The following is a 21,515-nucleotide window of genomic DNA, read 5'->3' as shown; positions in this document are numbered from 1 at the left end:
CGTGTATACGGTCGAACAATTTTGTGCACGGCTTTGTGACATTGATGTCAATATGGCCAGACACGCAAGTCAACAAGGAATGTCAGGATCGTGGCCGGTCATTTCCCCCAGCTGTCCCGGCTACTGTTGACGCGGTTTGTGTTCATTGAACGGGAAAAGGAGACCGAGCTTGGCATTTGGAGCATTCATGGGCTTGTTTGTCCTCATGCCATACTACACTATCGAGGAAATGTTGACGCACACCTGTTGAGGTTACGGCAAAACTTAACCTCCGCTTGCAAGCATTGCTACAGGGAGTCTACACAATGTCCTCTGTCCTGAATAGTTTTGGCGATAACAAAGGCAGCGTGTCGGTGGGAGCGCTCCCTTCCTGCGCGATTGTCCTCTAGTGGAGACAGATTGGTGCTCGTGGGTATGGGGGTCCCCGGAGGAGACAGATTGGCCGCGCCGTAATAACGATAAACGCTGCCGACTCGGCCAGGGCAAGACGCTGCACATTGGCGCCTGTCTGATGAATGGTATGCGTTATTACCTAGACATTGGACTGGAGCGCACGATAAGGATGATTTGAATGCGGATATGGCCGTGAACGTATAAAAAGATGGGAGACGAGAAACGAGACATTCATTTATATAAAATACTAGCAGAGAGCGGCACGCACGTTCCCAAAAATCAATGGCAAGACATCATGTAAGCGAGTTTGCAGCCCTCATACCTGACGAACAATGGTTGCAGCAGCCTGTGAAAACGCTACAGCGGGAAGACCTCGGGGAGGCCCAACCGAGGCGCGCATGGTGCCACGGTGCACTCCAAAGACCGGTACTTTTACAGCTCAATTCAGCCGCGTCGATATCCCATTACCAGTCTCGGGTCAGTGGCGGCTCGATGACGACACCGGTCTGCTGCCTCCGATGACGTCACTGGAACGGTATCCGGCCGGCGTCCAAGGCCGTTCTCGGGGGCGCGCCTGTCCGGCCGGCGCGGCGGGCCGGCGCGGCGGGACACGGCTTGACCCGACCCGGTTCGGCGCGCCGCGGCCCCGCCCGCCGCCTTCGGTCCGCGGCCGGTCGGCGGCCGGCCCCTGCCAGTGGTCAGCGCGGTCAGTGCCGGGCCGTGGCAATCCTATTGGGTCACAGCCGTGAGCCGGCCACAGGTTATAGCCCATGCCTGATTTGCACAATGCAGGCTGTGGGAAATGTGCAGTCGAGTCAGGCGTGACTGAGAGACCGGTTTATCTTGGGAACTTGTGGATGAATGAAATCAACCAGCCGATGAATATAAAAATTATTTTCAACATTCATTCCGTGCCCTGTCGTCGTAGCGCTTTGACGGTGGCCGGTCACTTCGAGCACCGGAGACGAATCAAACGCCACTGTGGAATTTCGTCCCACGGTCGCGGCGGTCGGAGCGCGTCCGACGGCCCAGCCCAGCCGGGCGCGTTACATCACAGTGGGTCATCGCAACCTGACGCTGCCGGCGGCCGCAGTCGGCCGATTACAACAGCCGCCAGACGAGCCGGCCACTCTCACTTTCCGCTGCCGCCGCTGACGCTGACGGCGGAAGCGGAGGCGTTGGAGCATGAATGGTTACCAGCCGAACAGTGGCGATGACGTAAATTTATCAGTTATTTAATATTTGTTCAGTTAGAATCTGGAACGTTGGGCAGTCTGACACCTTGTTCCCGGCGGAGGGAGCCCGAGGTGGCCGGCCCGGCGTCCGGCGCTCGTCGTCCGCTCGGCGGAGGTCATCAGGCGCCCCGGTCAGAGCCCGGGGATCAGCGCCGAATCTCCCGCTTCCTGCGGCCTCCAAAGGCCTGATAAAGTGTGACACCGCCACCACCGCCGTATTGATGGTATGAGCTCATCGTTATGGCAGCACATAAGAAATGCTCGACTAGATATTGAGGTGGCTGAATGTCATCTCGACTTTTTGCTTGGTGAATAATGCCCAACTTTAGGAGCGCCTCTCTGTCGTTCGCAAGCATATGTTTCGTGCTGAGTTGATTTGCTTCCACGGGACTTTACTGGCGGCAGCGGTAGCCCTTTGTTACTCGTACTCAGTGCCAATTCATTCGTCCCGTGTGCTCGCGGCTGAGTTCCGCGCTGTCGGTAGGATATCGAGCTACCGGTCAGAGCCGCGGCTCACTGTCAGCACCACGGACTTCAGCTGCCATCGCCCCATCAGGCGACCATTGATAGCACTCGATACGACACGGCCCGACCGTTCAGCTGAGTGGCGTGTAACAGCGTTTTTCGATTCCGTTATAGGTACTGAGCTGTGGGGATTACCGTTTGATCATCGCGAGCAAATGCGAACTGATCGTGACCATCACCAGCTATGGATAGTCATTTGGATACGCCGCTCAGAATCTGTCGGTCGGAGCATCTACCCGTGGTTTCTATTTGGTGACATATATTGACGGTCTGTCGATGTATGTTTGTAGACATGCAATATGCATTTATGAATTTGGTTGCATTGAGCGCCGCTGTGCGTTAGATCGCTGCCGCCGGCCGGTCCCGGGTCTCGGCAGTGGCCCGGAGAGTGTCGCACTACAGCCGAGTGACTGAGGGTCTAAAATCAGCTCTGTGGCCCTGTGACCAAGGCCCATTGTAAGGGGGTGGCCGAGGGCTCACTGCCGCCACTGTGAACCCTGGAACCGCCATTGGCTGACACAGCACGCTCCAAACCTTTGTCCAACCCAATTGGCGTGGAATATCGACTATTTTTGGCAGCATCGCCCTCGATACGGGCTACATTATAAACAGGCATCCAGTATCGACGCTGGCTGCATTGGCTGCCACGGGACTGTGTTGAACGTTGCCGCTGCATTCACTGAGCAGTTAAGGGTTCTCCCGAGACGGGGCTGCTTAGACGCGCTGTAATCACCGGCGCCACCGAGGCTCAATGCAGGCGGTGCCTCGGCTGTTTGGCTTCTTGCGGATCAAACGGCTGTGGATCAAACATCTCCAAGTATCGAGCGGGCCTGCCTCACCAATGACGGGAACTGCCGACTAAGCCACGTCAGCAGGATTGACTAAATGCTGTCTCGGGGCCCTCTCAACCCGGGGTCATCGATCGGATGTATACAATGGTGTCACGAAATATGGATCAGTACCTGTAACTGTATGTATGTATGTATGTACATACAGTGTTGTCACGGGCAAATGTCTTATTTATCGCCGTCTCCTCTTTTCCCTTCAAAACCACCACATTTCCCTCCGTAGCTCACATCCCGTCTCGCACCAAAGCCGCGTAACTACCTCTCACCAGTTTGGGATTCTCTCCCAGTGTCTTCCCACCTCATTCCTCCTCTCGGCACAAACGAGCTTGGCTAGAGCGTCACATTGATTCCAGTTGGTTTCCCGACGAATCCGGTGAAGGATGGCCATTAGATCCTGACATGCTCAGCTGGGACTCTTCTCTGTGAAATAGCGCGTACCGCCGAGAAATGGCTGCGGAAAACCCGTGAACACGGTCTGAAGCATGTGTAGTCTCGACAGTGAGTAATGCCGGCGCGGACAGTGCCTCATCGCCAATGGGCTGGGCTGCAGGAACATGAATCAGGGCCGGTTGGGGAGCACGCGGCGCCAGGCGGTTTCGGAGGCAGCGCTGCGGTTAGAGCCGTGCCGGTGAAACATGGCCCAGCCACGGCGGCCAGCCACGGCGGCCAGTCGCAGCGGCCAGCCCTTTAGCCGGCCGGCCGCTGCTGTCAAGGCGCGCAGGATTATTGCCCGTGCTGTCAGCGCCAGCAGCACCTGGCTGTGACGGCAGGCATTGCCGCTACATTGGCGAACTGCAGTCTGCAGCGGCCCTTCAAGTCGGTCCGGAGCCGTAGCCCTGCTGAGCAGACTGCTCCGGGCCAGTCCGGGGCCAGCTCTGCTTGCGGGTACTGCTCAGTCCTGAGCCAGTTCTGCCTGCGGATCCGGGCCAGTCCGGAGTCGATATGTGACGAGCGACACGACAGAGTGGGCTAAGGGCTCAAACCGTCGCTGGAAACTGTTGGATTTGTAGACGGTGAAAAGATATATGGAATCATGTAACATCTCATAGAATTGATAAGCAGGCTTCAATGGAAGGCAAATGTCATTCCATTCCGTTTGATGCATATTGCATTTGTAGAAACCATTTCAGCTTTGATGTATACCCACCAGTGCCAGCAATCATTGCGTGTGGGTGGGCCTCTCGCGTCTGCGGAAGCCTTACAAATTATCAGGCATTAGCTATCGATTGCACACAAAAACTTGCTGCGAATCGAACTGAAGTCAGACAGACAAATAAAATCGCCGTTTTATTGTACGCTTCCCCTGTCTAATATCCATTTATCTGTGACCTACTATTACATTTGGATACCTACCGATACATGTAAACGCAATCAACGTAATGGCGTTTCGAGGTTATGTTATGAAACGGCGAGGGCAATGTTGCAGACATAGCGGTACGTTCTTACCGTGGCGTTGCACCGGTATCACTTCCCACACGTGCAGCGCGCCTTTCATGGCTGAACTGACCTTCCCGGGGTGTGAACGGAGTCGCTGTCACCTCTGACCTCCGGAACGCCCTCGGGCCGAGCCCGACCGTCAGCCGAGTATAACGCCGGTCACGATAGACGTGCGGTGGAGACCGACAGTGCCCAACAGGCTTGAACCAGTGTCCGTCTAACAGCTATTACGGGTGAGACAGGCGAAATCAGCGACTAAGGCGACTTTGATGCGGGATCAAACCCTGGCCAGACCCGCAGGAGGTGGTTTTTTCCCTGCACCGACCACCCGTTCAAACTCAGGTCCGTTTCACACGGTAGTTTATAATGCATACGCCCTCATCCTTAGAATTTTGCCCGTGATTAAAAGCCTACCACCAGCATTTAGCGTGCAAGGCGCATGGTGCAGGCTTGCATTTGCGCCATCTCGTAGAGCCTGCTTTTTATTGGCACGATATAAAGCGTATGAATATTTCACCAGCGGCGTTGCAGGCCGGTATCTCGTGCAAAGGTCAAGGCTAATGCCCAGTCTAACCGGCAACCGCTACATATCAATTACTGAAGTATACATGTGCCGTAGACATGCAAGTGACATGCAGCTCACATAAAATTCACCTCGGTACACACGGCCCCGCAGTTGAAGCGGAACGCTCTGCCACGTGAGGGGGACAACTGTATCCTTGCGGAGATTGGCGCTCCATGCTGTGCCAGCCATTCGTCAATAGCGCGCCGCTCACGGCGCCGCTGCGCCGCTGAAGGCCGCGCCGCGCCAGTGAAAGGCCGGTCCGCCGGCGCAGCGCGGTGGTGGCGCTATCCCCCGACCCATTTCCAGAGGCTGCGGGCGTGGCAGCTGTCCGTGTCTCGGCCACGGCCGTCCTAGCCGACCTCTCCTCAGAGGCGCCGCAGTACGGAGCGGCCCGGCTCCGATCGGTCGGCGCACGGCGCTCGGCTAACGATGGAAAAGGCGATGTCTGTGCACGCTGCGTATGTTCCGCGAGGCGGTAATGACCGTCGCCGTCGCTCGTCGGCATCGGTCGAGCGGGCGGTACTCTGAGCGGGACCATTTCTGCAGAGCGTGCCGAGCTCGACAGGAGGGACGGGGGGAAGGGGAGCCGCGAGCCGGCGTCCGCCGGTAACGACGCGTGCTCTCTCCATCCAGCCGCCCGTCCGGTCCTTCCGACACCAGATTTATGAACAGCGGAAGGAACACAACGGTCTAAGGCGAAGCATATTCCAAACGGCATAACTGTAAAATCAAATGGTAATTTCACTCGAAACGATGCAATAAATCGCTTTATTCTCGCTTTGTTCAATTTTCCTGAAGCGGAGCTGCGATTTACGTCTTGCTCTCGTGCATGCTGCAGACGGCGTTGAGCTGTACCGATCCGGCTCGAATTTCCGACACGGATCATGGGAATGCTACAATCTGCTCAGCCTGTGAGGCACCCGGCGGTTTCGTGACGCCAGCTCACCGACCCCGGGCGTGGTCCGTGCAGACATTTCCTCGTCACGCTGTTGTGAGCTCAGGACACGGTACGGTGCACGCGCAGACTGTAAGCCGTCAGGCTTGTGCTTTTTGTTATTTCGTTGTGCGACGACTTCTGGTGGTGTTCGGAGTTCCTCTGTCCGGTATACGAGCATGCTGCCTTCTGTCCAGTATGCGCCGTATCCTTTCCGGTAAGCGCCGTCTCCTGTCGAATTTCCTTTTACCCGGCGTGCTCTGTCCAACGTGTGCATTTGCTCGCTATCCTATGCGACAGTCGGCCGACCGCCGACGGCGCCGCTTCCGTCGGTACCGGAGTGTCGCACACCAGCCGGCTCGTATCTGCTGGGAGCCGCTCGGCGGCAACCAATTACATCAGGAGCCAGCGTGATTGTTCCCGCCTGGGTGCTCCCCGAGCGCGCTCCAGTGCGGGCGGCGAGCAGGTGCCATTGCCGGTCGGCGCGGCCTGCCCCACCCGGATCCGCACCCGCCGCCGGCGCCCCACTCACTCTCACTGCCCGCCGTGACGTCACGGGCTCAGCGGTGACGTCAGCCTGTCCCACTTCGCGGCCATTCCAGCCAGCTGACCTCTCTCCGCTTCTCTTTTGCATCGGCCGAGGCCCTTATCTTTTTCAGCAAGGCCCCGACCGCACACTAAAGCGCTGGCGCGCGAGCCGCGGCACCCCTATGTCAGATGCAGGCGATGTCTCGCTGGTGAGCGGCTGGCTGTCTGCCAGCCTCATACATCTCCTCTCCGGCTGCAAAGGGCGGTCTCAGTCGCTCTTCAGCCCCGGGTTGTATCTGTTTAGGACTGACTCGGTCTCTGCCGGCTACCGGAAACGGTGGTCCGGTTTGGAGGCGGAACGTTTAAGAATGTCGATTCAATTGACAGAAATGTCCCTTTCGCGTCTTCCCACGACGCCAGAACGGGCAAGCGGTGGGTCATCCATAGAACATTAGTTTCTTTGTAACAGCCAAAAATTGAATTGGCTCTGCTAGTGCCTTCCCCGTAGGCCGTAGCCACTGAAATAATTTAATTACCTACAGACAAAATGAGCTGAGTGTTCCAAATGCCTGCCTGCAGGTCGCAGGAGTCTGTCCCACCGCGGCGATGACTCCCTACGGCTGTTCGGTTCTATGCGGACAGAGGCTTGGCAGCGCTGATCGCCTTGAGCCATCGGTAGCCCGCCCCCTCCCGATTCCCGTATCGATTTCGGCAATCATCAGTCCAGGGAACTAGCTCATGTGCTCCCAAGTGGCCCCGTTTGAGTCCATATGGAAACCCTACTGGTGGGACGGCGTCCAATTTAATTTGCAAATGGTTGCATTACCACAGATGATATCAGGCAAACGTGTATTTGCAAATATATTGGGTGGCGTTTGTAATCGACTACGTAGGTATACGGTTGAGAGCGCTCTATCAAAAGAAGTCCCCAAGGTAGCTATATCGAATTACCATTAGAATCTATTAGAGCACGTGCGACCAGCGACTTTATCATATACCGGCGCGCAGTGGATGCTAGAGTAAAGCTGTTAAGGACGTTGGAAAAGCGTCCAGTCATCGACTGCTTCAGGTGGAGTGAGGCTTTCCAATCACGAAGTCAACAACCAACGGAAGCCTCTCATCAATCCTCTCTTCCTTATACTTCCACTCCTCTCCCTCCTACTCTTCCTACCTACCTACCTCCCACTCCTCCTACCTCCCTCCCTCCCCCCTCTCTCTCTCTCTCTTTCTCTCTCTCTCTCTCTCTCTCTCTCTCTCTCTCTCTCTCTCTCTCTCTCTCTCTCTCTCTCTCTCTCTCTCTCTCTCTCTCTCTCTCTCTCTCTCTCTCTCTCGCTCTCTCTTTCTCATATCTTTTTACTTGTAGCGGTTCTGGAGGGCGAACCTCGGTCTCATAACCCCACAAGCGCTCTCCAGTCTCCGCTGATGGTCCTCGGCGCTGGCCACTGACGGCCCCTCTCAGTCCCCGCTCCACACTCCCCAGCCCTGCACCCTACCGAGTGAGCTGTTTTTGTCCGTCGGTCGGCTCCAAGTGGTATCTGTTTGGCCCCGAGTCTGTTCCTGCCGGCTCCTTTCGATCGCGGCCGCCTCTTGACGTGACCAGATAGACTCCGGAAGAAATAATTTGTGCCCGGTCGCGTGTTTTTGTTTCTGAGATGACAGGGATAGACGTTCTTTCAAAACAATCGTAATGTATGTGTCCAACATTTGATTACAGTATCAACCTCCGCATTTCGAGTCTCTAACCAGCGAAATATACTCGTATGAGTGGTTTTACGAAATGTTATAGTGACGAGAACGAATACGGTTTATTGAGCTGTGTGTATCTTTAAACAGTTGTTTTGCTTAACCCGCGCCCTGCTGGGGGGGGGGGTGTTTGAACACCCCCCCTTGTGGTTTTTCGCGAATATCTCAAATACGGCGGCGCGGAGCGCCGCCGTTTTTGGTACACCTTATCATACATCAATTCTACACATGTTGTTAAAATTTCAGACCAAGGTCATTCAAGGTCAGGTCACCAGGTCACTTGAAGTGACCTCACCTCATAAAAACTTTCAATGTCTGTCATAGCTACACCGAGTGACCGATCGCTTTGAAACTTTCAGCGATTGCTAAGAGCAATAGCATGTACAAAATGTATATCTCAGAATTTTGATATCGATGACCTAAGGTCAGGTCAATTTTGCGACCTCCCCATTATAAGTCAATGGGAGAAAATTGAAATGCGCCTCTTTTGGATGAAAGACATTATACACACTCCCAAACACCGAATTACAAGTGGTTTAGACACACTGAACTTGAAAATGGTGTCCGTGACCCTTGTTTATGCCCTGAGGTCATCTTAGGTCACGAATGGTATCTAACAGTTTTTCGCAAATAACTTTTGATAGAGGCATGCTAGAGCGATGAAAACGCCTTAGATGTGTTCAGCTCGACGATACGGATCGACTGATATGCAACATGACCCTTTCCGGTCAGGTCATGACCTTGACCTGAGGTCAAATTTTCAAGTTGACCTTTCAAGGTCAAGTTATAGTTCATTCGATGCGTCTTGACGAGAGGAACACGATGCCGGTAAAAGTAAGCTCGTACAAGGCTTGGGTCAAAAGTTATTGCAGAAAAACTGTTTTCGAAAATATCGGCTATTTTTGCAGTTTTTGCCCCCTGCAGGCAAAACCGTTGACCTTAGGTCAAATCTGAGAGAATTACTCAGAAAGGGCGTTAATAGGGCTATCGAATGCGCTTTTCCGCGGCGCTGTAGCTCTATTGGTTCCCGAGTTATGCGTTGGCTTCTTGGAAATTTTCGACATTCGACCTGGAAATCGGCGAAATTTTGCCTTCAATGACCTCTGGTGACCTGACCTTTGACCTGACCAAAAAATTGACCGAAGTGATTTCGTCATTATTTTTTACGCTCTTTCGAACGCCGCCTTCCGCGTATCGCTACGTGGCCCAGGAGCCGAGTTACAAGGGGGGTGTTCAAACACCCCCCCCCCCCCCCCAGCAGGGCGTGGAAATCCAGGACCCCCAGCAGGGCGCGGGTTAAAGTTACGCTGAGACTTGTAAAAGCTTCTAAATGCATAGTTTACCGGTTTTAATGCCTTGTCGCGGAAACGGTGTGAGAAAGAAGGAGAGAGAGAGAGAGAGAGAGAGAGAGAGAGAGAGAGAGAGAGGGGGGAGAGGGAGAGAGAGAGGAAGGAGAAAGTTGGGGAGGCGAGTCGCCTCCCCAACTAGGCGACCGACCACCATGCTGAGCGACGAAAAGGAATGTTTTCCGCGATAAATACTGTACGCCTCTCAAGGCTCTGGAAATCAGCGCAATAAGTGTTTACAATTTATATAATCGCCGAACCCATGAATTAGACACAAAAAACATCATTTAACCCTATTAGTATTTAGTGGCAGGCTCCTGGCTACCCCCTATTAGTGGCAGGGGGGGCTGTTTACGACCCCCCTTGATATCTCGAGATCTAACGGGCCGATTTTCAAAATTCAAACGGCATTCGATTTCGCTCAACGTGATCTACATTTCTAAAAAATAAAAATTAAAAAATATCAATAGGGGGGGGGGGGTAGAGGGGGGTAAAAACGGGCAAATTGCAGATACATTTTAGACTGTTTATCACGGCCAGGATTCTGAACCAATCTTAACGCAACTTTTGCCGATCGATAGAGAATGAACCATGAATTCACATGGATCCCAAAAATATGCATTTCCAAAAATCATAGGCGGATACAGATCATTGAGATTGGGGGTACACAAAAAGTATAGTAAATAAGGTTTTTGTTGGTACTGTTTCTAAAAATGGTGGTAATGGTCTTGTTATGTTACAATTTTCTTATGAGAGAACGACTACAATTGTATTGGTCATGCATAGGCGGTGTCAGGGCACCTATGTTGGGAGGTAAAACATAACCCCCCTTTTTGGACGCCTGGATCCGCTTGTTATAGCAAAAACGTGTCAAAAGAGGATGCACAATAACTGTATATGTTATCAAATATCACATGATACCTTTCATTCACTGTTCGTAAAACTCGTGCAGCATCGTGATCTTCGCCCAAATGACTCGCTTCACGAATAGGACCCCCCAATTCCCAGTGCTCTGGAGCCGCCCCTGGTAAAGTTATGAACTTGAAATTTTCAGGGAATGTGCCCAATTTAGTTTTAGGAAAAGTCAGAAAATTTCAGCATCGTAGCTTCAGCGGTTTCGGAGATATTCCCGAAAAACCTGAGGGGTGGATAAAAACAACCCCCCTGCCACTAATAGGGTTAAGACCCTGCGAATTGAATTCGCTCAACTTTGATCGAGGTCGTGTAGTGTGTGGAGCCGGTGCTGGTGCCTGGTCATTTGTTCTAACAGCCGCTGTTTCTGTGTTTCAGCATCCAACAACGTCCCGTTCACTGCATTCGGCTCGCCGGCGCAGCAGCGGCAGCGGGAGCGGCAGCAGGGCGCGCGACTGCTCAACAACAACGTCCTGTCGTTCCAGTCTCGGCCGCCTGGGTTCCCGTTCAACGCTCCGCAGCAGTTCCCTCAGCAGCAGCAGCAGCAGCGGCCGTTCACCGCCTTCCGCCAGCAGCCGCAGCAGCAGTTCCGACCGCCGGCGCAGCCGCAGTTCGGCCAGTTCCGGCCAGTGCTGCGCTTCCCGCCACAGCAGCCACAGGAGCAGCAGCAGCAGAGGCAGGAGCAGCAACAGCAGAATGTGTTCCGCGCGCCGCCGGTAACGCAGCGGCCGCGGCCTCGCCCCACGCTCTTCCAGTTTGTGAACCGGCCACCTACGACGCCGGCGCCCACTGAGAGCCCCACTCTGCGCTCCAACGAGGTGACCGTGTTCGAGCCGGAGCTGACGGAGCCACGCGGTCGGTTCGGCGCCCCGCCGGCGCCCCGGCCCACGCCCCAGTTCTCGGCGCCCCAGACGTCACCGGCACCACCGCCACGCAGGACACCGTTCGTGTTCTTCGGCAGGCCAAGGAGCACGACCGAGCCCACCGAGCAGCCGCCCAGCGAACAGCCACCGCCAACCACCGAGACCTCGTTCACAACCGAGGACCTCACTGGAGACGGAGGGCTGATTGACTACGGTGACTATCCGGAGGGAGACCTGTTTTATGACTATGTCGACGAAGTTGGTGATGTCTTCCCGAGCGTTACTGAGAATAGTATCGAGGCCAGCACGGCGAGCGCCCTCAGTCAGTTTGCCGACACGACTGAGCGCAGTCCGATCACCACTGCGGCGGGCGGAGACGCCGTCTTCACCGACTCCGAGGCACCGGTCGACGCCACCAGTGAACCCGAGACCACCACTGAGTTGGCAACTGCCAGGCCTGCGGAGACCACGGAGCCATTGTCGGCCGCCGACGTCGAAGCGACCGAGTTCGTGCCTGATGTCACCGCGACCACGGCTCGGCCTTTGTCCGTCTCCAGCGACAGCGAACTTCAATCACTGGACTCTGTAGACCTGGGTACCGTGAGTGCGACTGCCGCACCTCTGCCAGCGAGCACGGAGCCGTCACTCTCCGACACGGACTTCACCACGGCCATCACCGCGCCGCCCACCAACCGCATCACCCGCGAGACGACACCGTTCGCGCCGCGGCCCACACGTCCCTCGTTCCAGCGGCGCCGGCCCTCCTTCCGGGATCGGCTACAGGGCCGCAGCCAGGACGGAGGCGCAGCCGAGGAGGCCACACCAGAAAAGGAGACGCCGGCGCCGCGCCGCCTGTCCCTCAGGGAGCGGCTGCGGCAGCAGCTTCTGGAACAGCAACGGGAACAAGCCTCGGCAGCTGCTACTGATGAGGCGACCGAAGAGCCTGAACCAACTACCAGACCTTCGCCGCGGGCCAGCTTCCGAGAGACAACAAGAGCACCCTCGACTGAGGCAACTACGTCACGTCGCCTTCCGACGGCGAACCGACGCCCACGTCCATCCATCAGTAGCAGCGGCGGCGGCGGACTCGCCTCGCTGCTCAGCCAGCTGAAGGACGAAGAGTCGCCGGTTGAGGAGACCACGGCCGCCGCTACGGACGCACCCGAGACAGAGGCGACAACTGAGCAGATTGAGACCACCACTGCCCGCAGAGCACCCAGTCCTCGCCGAGGACTGGCGGATATCATCGCCAATGGCTCTCCGGAGCGACCTCGGGCAGTCCAGTCCCTGATCGAGCGTCTGCGTGGCAGTGCTTCCAGCACGGAACGTCCTGGAGCCAACCGAGACGGCAAGGAACTCCGGGCGGACAGTGAGCGCCAGCGGCCGGTACGTCTGCCACCGCGCAGAAGGCCGGGATCACGCACCACGACCACGACAACGGAGCCGGCGCCGCCTACCACGGAGTCAGCTGCTGAGTTGGATGTGGTTGAGGAGGATGTGTCACGCTTCCTCCCGCCCGGCTTCAAGCCTGTCTCCGAGTCGGTCGAAACTACCACGCTGCGTACCGACGGAGGTGTAGTCATCATCGAGGAGGACATCAACCCCGACCTCCTGCCGGAGAACTTCAAACAGCAGGTGCGTGAGGACCTCGAGAGCTCCAGCACACCGAAGCTGACGCCGCCGCCGCAGACGTTCACACCTAAGGTCGAGGTTCAGGATGTGGAAGACCTGTCTTCGTTCCTGCCTCCCGGGTTCCAGCTGGAGTCGGTGAGCACCACTAGTGAGAAGAAGCAGCCGGTCATCATTGAGGAGGACGTGTCAGCCTTCCTGCCGCCCGGCTTCAAACCTGTGGAAACTACCACGACGGAAAGTTCTGGGCTGCCAGTCGTCGCCATCGAAGAGGACGTTTCTGCTTTCCTCCCGCCAGGCTACAAGCCCGCAGAAACGACCACCAAATCCAGTCTCCCGATCGTCGAGGAGGACGTTTCCGCCTTCCTTCCGCCCGGCTTCAAGCCACGAGAAAAAGCCACCTCAACGTCTAGGCCCAGTGTTCCAATCGTCGTCGAGGAGGATGTATCGGCGTTTTTGCCGCCGGGCTACAAGCCTCCAGCAACCACGACTTCAGATAGTGACTCAGAAACTCCGGCCGTGACTGTTGTTGAACAGGACGTGTCGGCCTTCCTGCCGCCGGGATACAAGCCCGACAGCCAGGACCCCACTACCACCGAGAAATCCACCACGAGGGCGCCGAGCAGGAAGGGCGGCATCGTCTTCCCGGGCGGCAGCAACAAGGAGAGGAAGCCACTCGATCTGAACCTGCCGCTCGGCCGTCCTGACGACAGCAGCGAGGCTGGAGGCAGCACGCCGCTGCCGCCTTCCGCATACGATCTGGAGAACCCCGGCAAGGGCCTCTTCTCACGGCTCGGCGACCGGTAAGTTGAGTTCCTTGATCGCAGTTAGATATTTTAAGTTCACAATCAGTTTATCATAGCTCAAGTCACTCGCTTCAAGCCGTCACTGCACTACCACGACCTGTCTGCATTTTTACGTTATCGAGTTCAGCAAATGCGATTTGTTATCGGTCATAGATTGTTCACGACTTCCGTTGCTGGTTATTAAAACACCATTCAATATCCATTCCAGACCGAAGTTTACGGGCTGGCCAAGCCCTCCTCCGAAGCCGACGGTGCCGGGTGAGGTCAGGACGACCAAATCAACCACGCCTCTGCCGACGGCGGCTACCACCACTACCACGACCACGACCACCACCACAACTCGCGTGCCGACCACGCCTGGCGTGTGCGGCTCCAACTGCCGCATGGCCAGCTCGGTGCGCATCGTGGAGGGCCTCACCTGGAGGCCGGAGCTGGCAGTGCGGAACACGGAGCCGTGGAAGGACGCCGCCGAGCTGGTCACACTCGAGGTGAGACGACAGGAAGGGGTGGGATAGGACGAGACGGGATGGGACCGGAGACGTTACAAGGATATTTTGGTTTCATCGGCTTCATGCAATTCCGTTTGCTTCTCAAATAATTTTAACCGCATTTAGTGTTGCTGTGTATACGAATATTAGCGTTTATTCTCTAATGCGCGCTCAATGTTCACCTATTTTTGCGTACATGTTATATATTTCTGTTGAATATCCCCGTATTTAATCACCTCTAACAACCATCCGCATATAGGCAAGCAGTGCCGCAAACGCGCGCCCCGCCGTTGAGAGCACTCTCGCTCCCACCGGCCGGACGTCATCAGTCGACAGAGCAGCACACACATTCCGCGGAGATCGCTCCGCTGAGCACCATAACACTCGGACGATTCCGCTCCTAATCGCCGGCGACTAAATTAATGATGACCTGGCCGCCGACAGCGGCGGGCCTGGACGTCGCCGAATCGACCCGGCCGTCCCGGCCCGCTCCCCATAGACCGACAGAAACTCAACCCGCTCAACGCGAGGCTCGCTCGGTGCGCTGCCTGGCTCGTTGAGTCGTCAGCATCAGCACTGACACGCAGAGCTGCGTTGCAGACCCTGGGCCCAAATTGGGCCCTGGTCTTACCCATGAACGATTTCTCGTACACACAGAAAAATATTGACACCGTTAGCGGTGTAATTGCACAGTACATATCTGAGCACTTGAGGAAAGTTAATTTAGTCCCTTCCCCGCTTAAATTACTCGCGCTTCTAAATGAACACCAGGAAGAAGGTAATAGAACACTGTTAGGAGGGTTGGGTGTTTTGCTACACGTAGTAAAACACCCAACCCTCCTAACAGTGTTCTATTACCTTCTTCCTGGTGTTCCTTTAGAAGCGCGAGTAATTTAAGCGGGGAAGGGACTAAATTAACTTTCCTCAAGTGCTCAGATATGTACTGTGCAATTACACCGCTAACGGTGTCAATATTTTTCTGTGTGTAATGTCAGACAACAGGAAAGACGGCAGACGAGACTGAGAGAGGAGTGGGTGGTCTGCAACTGGTGCGAACGCCCGTGTCATAAAACCTCACCCATTAGGATCAGTGGGCTCGGTTCTTCGGTACTTGGCGTAGGAAATTATGATCATCAGATTACGTAAGAGGCATTATGACGCACTCACAGCATGACATTCAGATGGGGTAGCATACAGACGGTTTAGATTGACACGCAGAAGAATCAGGCGGAACACCCGCAAGCTCTTTCCATTTCATTGTTATATGCGTTTCAACTCATTCACATTATAGCAGCAGCCCTCGCTTCAAAAGACGATGTAATTGCGCTCTAATCTCTTTATGACAAAGGCAAACAATGAACCATCAACGAGCTCCAGAGCAGCTCTTTGCTGCATTAAAATCTAAAAGCGTCTTGGTGCGGTTCAGGACTGTGTTGCTGCGTTCGGCTCCTGCTCGGCTGTTGACGAGCCTGAGCCCCAGTCTAGACAAGGCGACCCCGATCGACAGCCCTCGAGACCGTAGCTAGGCTGTTTCGAACCCCACGAGACGGGAGGGGAGGGGAGGGAGGGATCGGCTGTCGGAGTCGGCGACCGCATCGCTCTTGTGGTGGCGTATCTCGATCCCAATGGAGCGGCCCAGTGAAATGTATCGACCTTTAACCATCGAAACGGCTGCATCGGGCGGCAAGTAAACATCGCTTCGATGCCCCAAGCTGTCTGATGGATGAAATGCATTGTGGTAAAGTTGGTATCCAAATGCTCTTTGATACTTGCTCAGCGAATTGAATGCCGTACCTGTTAAAAACATAAAAGCGAATGATAAAAAACAGTCTACACATTAAATTTCAATAGCTAACGTACCTATATGCTCACACTGTAAACACAGTAATCTCTTTCTGGCTCTCATCCTGATCAGCTTAGATGAGCTCTTTGATCCTGATTAAGGGCGAGTAATCAATTGACAGGGTCATTTGGCTCCGCCCGGCCATGAAGTCGCAATTCAGGTAAACTGTGGTCCGCAATGTCGGCAGCTCATCACGCTGTATTACAGCCGGCGTAAATGGCGCCTCGCTTCCACTCAGTGGTGGAACCTTTCAGAGGCCGAGCCTGTCTGGCCAGCAGTTTGTGATTGTGCAACCCATGAGAAATGCCGAGGCGCCCTTTAGAGATTCCAATGACATGTCGGGTATGCGACCGATGATCAGTCGACCTTTGTCCAAAGTCTATAGGAATTTCCTATTGACTTCTTTTATGGCTTGTAAGAGTCTCACGCAGTCTTTGCTAACGCTAGGATCTGTCTAACGTGTGTAAACGCCACGGCCGTAGGTCAGACCTCGAACGGGTCTATAGGTCATAATTTGTACCGGTCATATGTCAGACTTCGGGCCGGTTATAAGTCACATATTAGACCAATCAAAAGTCACACTTCGGACCAATCAAAGCTTATTTTCGAGACGGCAGGTTAGATCATACCGGTCATCAGGACAGAGCTCGCTGGCCAGTAAGTACAAGGACATGCATGACATCATGTCCGGACACCTAGCCCGTGACGCATACCATGGTAATGATACGGTCTTTTCTAGGAACCAGCCACCGTTCTACCCATCACCGTCACACAGCCCTCACCGTCACCGTCACACCGTCACAGCGGTGGTTCTGTCGGCCGGCGACCTCGAAGCTATTGGCACTGAGAGACAGTCAGAGACTGACAGAGACCCTGACCCTGCCCTCTCTCTCTCCGGTCCACAGCTCACCGAGGCATTCAAGGCGTCCCCACTGGCGGTCTGGTTCGACAAGGTCGTCATCGACTCGTTCAGGTACGTGTCGCCCCCGATCGGTTACGCACTGAATGGTTGATTCCATAAACGTGGTCGATCTATGGCAAGTTTTACTAACAGATAATCGTGGCTGCGGCTAATTTTATGTAAGGGTCACCCATAAATTTCATTACCCACGCGAAAAAAAAAATGCTGATGTGAAAATATCAGTCAAGTTGGCTAATTTTTTCACATAATCGGTTTTCAAGTAAATGGCGAAGTACTTGTATGAACAGCATTATGACATATATATGTTTTATATATGTTTTATATACATATATATATACATATGTTTATATACATATATATGTTATATATATGTTTTATATATGACATATCATCTTCATGGGACACCTTGAGGATACCTTCAACGATAGCGCACTTCTCAAACCGGACATCTACATGAGATACATCGATGACATTTTTGGAGTGTGGACTCACGGACCAACTAGTCTCAAAGAATACTTATCCCACATCAACGAAGCACATCCTTCAATGAAATTTACCATCGAGTCGACGGAAGACAATACACCAATCCCCTTTCTAGATACCAAGATCACAGTTTACCCTTCGGGAAAGTATACAACGGAACTTTACATCAAACCAACATCAGCCGGGATTATACTTCACGCAGAGTCGGCTCAACCATGGAAGACCAAAAGGGCAGTGCTTCACTCACAAATACGACGAGCCATCAAGCTATCAAGTGACGATAACGCCCGACACCGAAGCATCAACAAAACAAGAGAGCTATTCGCCAACAACGGGTACAACGTGAAGACCATCAACAAGGCGGTGGACCAGTGCATGAAGACGACCAGAGCAAGAACAAGAAGACCGAATGCTTCCGCAGTCAGAATGGTGCTACCGATTTGTCGACGACGAGCTCGCCAACGCGGTCCAGACAGTCGTCCGGAGGAGTAGCCAACCTGACCTGGGGTTGGCCTGGACTAATAAGAACACCATCAGGCACCAACTGGTCCGGTCAGCCCTCCAGCCTCCACCCTGTCCCGGTGGCTCTCGATGCCACTCGTGCGCCGCCGGACTGAAAGGAAGATGCCACAGCTCAGGTGTGGTGTACCAGCTCACGTGTGAACTGTGTAACCAGAGTTATGTTGGTGAGACGGGACGTTCGGTGCGCCTCCGCTACAACGAACACTTGCGAGATGCTAAAAACAAGCGGAATGACTCCCCGTGGGGCGAGCATTTCCGAACACAGCATCCCCAGTGTCGGCCGGGACCCCATAATGTAAGGGCAAAGATTCTGCAGGCATGCGATGAAAGTAGAGGCAGGAAAATAGCGGAGTCTCTTTGGATCAAACAGATTCGCCCAGCTCTAAACAGCAACATAGCGGCCTGGGCCATCATTTAAAGGGTAACGAGTCATAGACCAAGGGAAAGAAATGAGGAACTGATCCTGTCCTGTAGTACTCTAGCATTTACAACTTCGCTATTGTAACGTCTTCTGTTCTGATGCCTTTGCCACTGATTCACTGATCATGTGTGTATTACTGAGTGACAAGTGGCTTTTATATTCAACCATATTGATGAATGATATGTGAGAAAATGAATGAATGAATGAAGGACTGAATAATTGGATGATTGTATGAATGAATGAATGAATGAATGAATGAATGAATGAATGAATGAATGTATGAATGTATGGATGAACATGAATGATTGAACGATTGAGTATTGTTTCGAGGTTTGAATGAATGGTTTAATGGTAAAGTACTTATGCTCTTTGATGTAAGATGGTGGCCTTTGATGACTTGATTGTCTAATTATCTATAGCTGAGTGATGTGTGAGTACATGGATGGTTGGATGTTTGACTGATTGCATGGCTCGATGGTTGAATAGACGACTAGATGCTTGTGGTCTAGTGATTGATTGATGATAGGGATGGATTAATGTGTAAATTGTGGACACACATGTATTATATTTATATGAAAGGGTACCTTGTGAACATTTCAACTGTAAGATGGTTGTCTATTTTGCGCGAGAATTTACCAATGTGAGACTTCCTAACTTAGCTGTTATCGACATATTCTGGCGCTGTTGTGACTAAATGATTTAATTTGCAATTCTGAACTGAAGAAGGACAGTGTCCGAAATATATTCATTTTGTAATTAATTTTGGAACCATTTGCATTTCGCAATCATTGAACATAAGGTTATATTTGAAAACATATAATCGGTTTTCCTTTGTGTGGCTGCAGTGAATAATAAAAATAACCACAGCCGACCTTTTATCTGTCGATAAAACTGACCGTTGCTCTATTTTACCGTTTACACTTTCCAGTGTGACTCATGTGAGCAATGACCATGAAAGTAAAATCATTCCATCTCCGACACAAAGTATACAGCGAAAAGATCTCCACTAACAGCGACAGCTTGATAGCATGGAGGATAGACCGCTCGAGCCTTCCTCCCGCCAACTATTGTGCTGTGTGTGTAATTCAGCCGGCGTGCCGCGTTCGGCGTCCTTCTTGGGACCGACCTCGTCTGTCGGTGGGGCCAGTCGGCTCCCCGGCTCGCTCGGACCAATATCCGGTCCGCGGACAGCGCTGTGACACAGCAGTCCGTGATTCCGACCACCCTCGAGCCGCGCCGCGCCGCGCCGGGCCGCGCCGGGCCGTCCCCGACTCTCCAGGGAGCTGTGATTTCCTGAGCAGCGGTCACTCGTGGTCTGAAGGCCGTGCGGTGGGATTTCTAGGGATGAATAGGCGGGCCAGTTATGTTGGTGGTTATGACTTGATCTTTTCTTGAAAGTTTTCTACACTCACCGTGTGATATTGGAAAATATGCCGCTATCATGTAAGTTAGGGCTGTTCATGGGGCTTTAATGGTAGCGCCGGTAAGCTCTGGAGACTTTAATGGCCTTTTTAAATAGCATTTTAATAAGTTTATTTGGTGGGGACTTGGATGCTCCGCATATTCTGATATTGATGAGATAACTTTCCTCACAGACATGCTGATTATTCCTCGGAGCTATATAGTAAAGTGAACACAAATGCATCCAATAATGGGAAACAAATTAGGCCGCTTGGATCAATCAACAGCTCATAGCCGGATAATTTACGCAATAATTTCGCCTTTAAGACGAAACAACATAACGTCAGGTCCGATAGCTCATTAAAGTTACGGTTTACCACTACTAAAAAACTGTTAGCTTTCCAGGGGTTTGTTATTCGGGGTGGTTGGTGTTGCGCACGTTTGCGCACGAAAACAACTAGCCCTCTGTGGAACAATGTAGGATACAGCACCGACATAAGCACGCACTACACCGCTGGAGCAGCACATCACATTACCATAACGAGCAGCTTTAGAGACTACCCATAGCCTCATAACTTTACACAGATAAGAGGATGCTAAAGTACATTGCCTTATTACCTGGATCAGGATCAAATAAGATAAAATTTCACTATCAAGTTACATTGGTTTTGACGGCTAGTCCAATCAAATTCCAAAAGTGACGGGGATCCTGCAGTCTGCACCAATTAGCTCGCCGCCGAAATTTCTCCTCTCCTCTCCTGAAATGATGGTCGTCTATCTCTGTTCGTGTCAGGGAGGGGCGGAGGCGAGGGGTCGGCAGCAGCCGTCAATTGTGTTGCAGCGCCGCAATAAAGGCCATTGTCTCGTCGGTCCAATCAGCCGACCCCATTCTCTCGGTGACACGGCCTTGGGACGGAGCGATGCCGGCGGCGCAGCGGCGCGCGGGTCGCCGCCAGCGCCGCCGCCGGCCCCGGCCAGTGGCGGCCCCCTAATTGCGTGTCGCACCGCCTGTCGCTCGCCATTAGTAGGTAGGACCGAGACTGGGCCGACGGCGTCGCTCAGCTCCCAGTGGCGCTGTCCAGACGCCCCAGCTGGTGTGGTGAGACTCCGTGTCGGGATGTGTCGCAGGCGGTGGGGCGGCGCCGGCTGTCCGCCCGTCGGTCGCCCGTCGGTCGGCCGTCGGTCAGCCGGGTCAGTCGGGAGCGGCACGGCCTCCAATCTCACCGCGTCAGCCCGCAGCATTGGCCCGCAGCGTCCGTCTCGGACCGATCGGGGCGCCGAGCAAACAGAGACGCTGGCCGCGGGCCCGAGTCAATGAGCCGGCCGCGTGACACACGGCCCATCTCCGGACTGCGTCTCATATGACCGCCGCCCGCGTCAGCAGCTCACGCACGCCGCCGGCCGGCCGCATTCAGAGGCTCGCTCCCCGTCGTCATGTGACCGGAATGACGGCCACTCAGAGCCAGCGGCACGCCAGCTGGGCCGCGCACTCACTCAATCTAGCCACCCCCGATATCTTCACGGCCCATTGCCAGTGGGTGACCTGCCTCGTGCCCCCTCCCCGCCCCCCAGTCGTGATCGGCCGCTGATGGTCCGGGAGCAATAGCCGTGCAGGCAGAGGCCCGCGTTTAGTGTTCAAATTTGCGGCGCGCCTCGTCGACATCGCTGACG

General features: G+C 53.9%; 1 protein-coding gene across 1 annotated transcript in view; it reads left to right on the top strand.

Moving 5' to 3' along the window:
• LOC122371648 (mucin-5AC-like) overlaps positions 1-17,108 on the top strand; it is a 36,387-nt gene extending 19,279 nt beyond the window's left edge. Inside the window, exons 2-4 of the mRNA XM_043348105.1 lie at positions 10,845-13,761; positions 13,973-14,252; positions 17,001-17,108. Coding sequence (XP_043204040.1) covers positions 10,845-13,761; positions 13,973-14,252; positions 17,001-17,108 — 3,305 coding nt within the window. The remainder of the gene's footprint in view (positions 1-10,844; positions 13,762-13,972; positions 14,253-17,000) is intronic.
• Positions 17,109-21,515: the final 4,407 nt, after the last annotated feature.

The sequence above is a fragment of the Amphibalanus amphitrite genome, unplaced genomic scaffold (genome assembly GCF_019059575.1).
Source record: "Amphibalanus amphitrite isolate SeventyFive unplaced genomic scaffold, NRLGWU_Aamphi_draft 001267F_arrow, whole genome shotgun sequence".
In the NCBI taxonomy this organism is placed as follows: Eukaryota; Metazoa; Arthropoda; class Thecostraca; order Balanomorpha; family Balanidae; genus Amphibalanus; species Amphibalanus amphitrite.
Note: the sequence above shows the minus strand (reverse complement) of the source record. Positions and strands in the feature narration are given on the sequence as shown.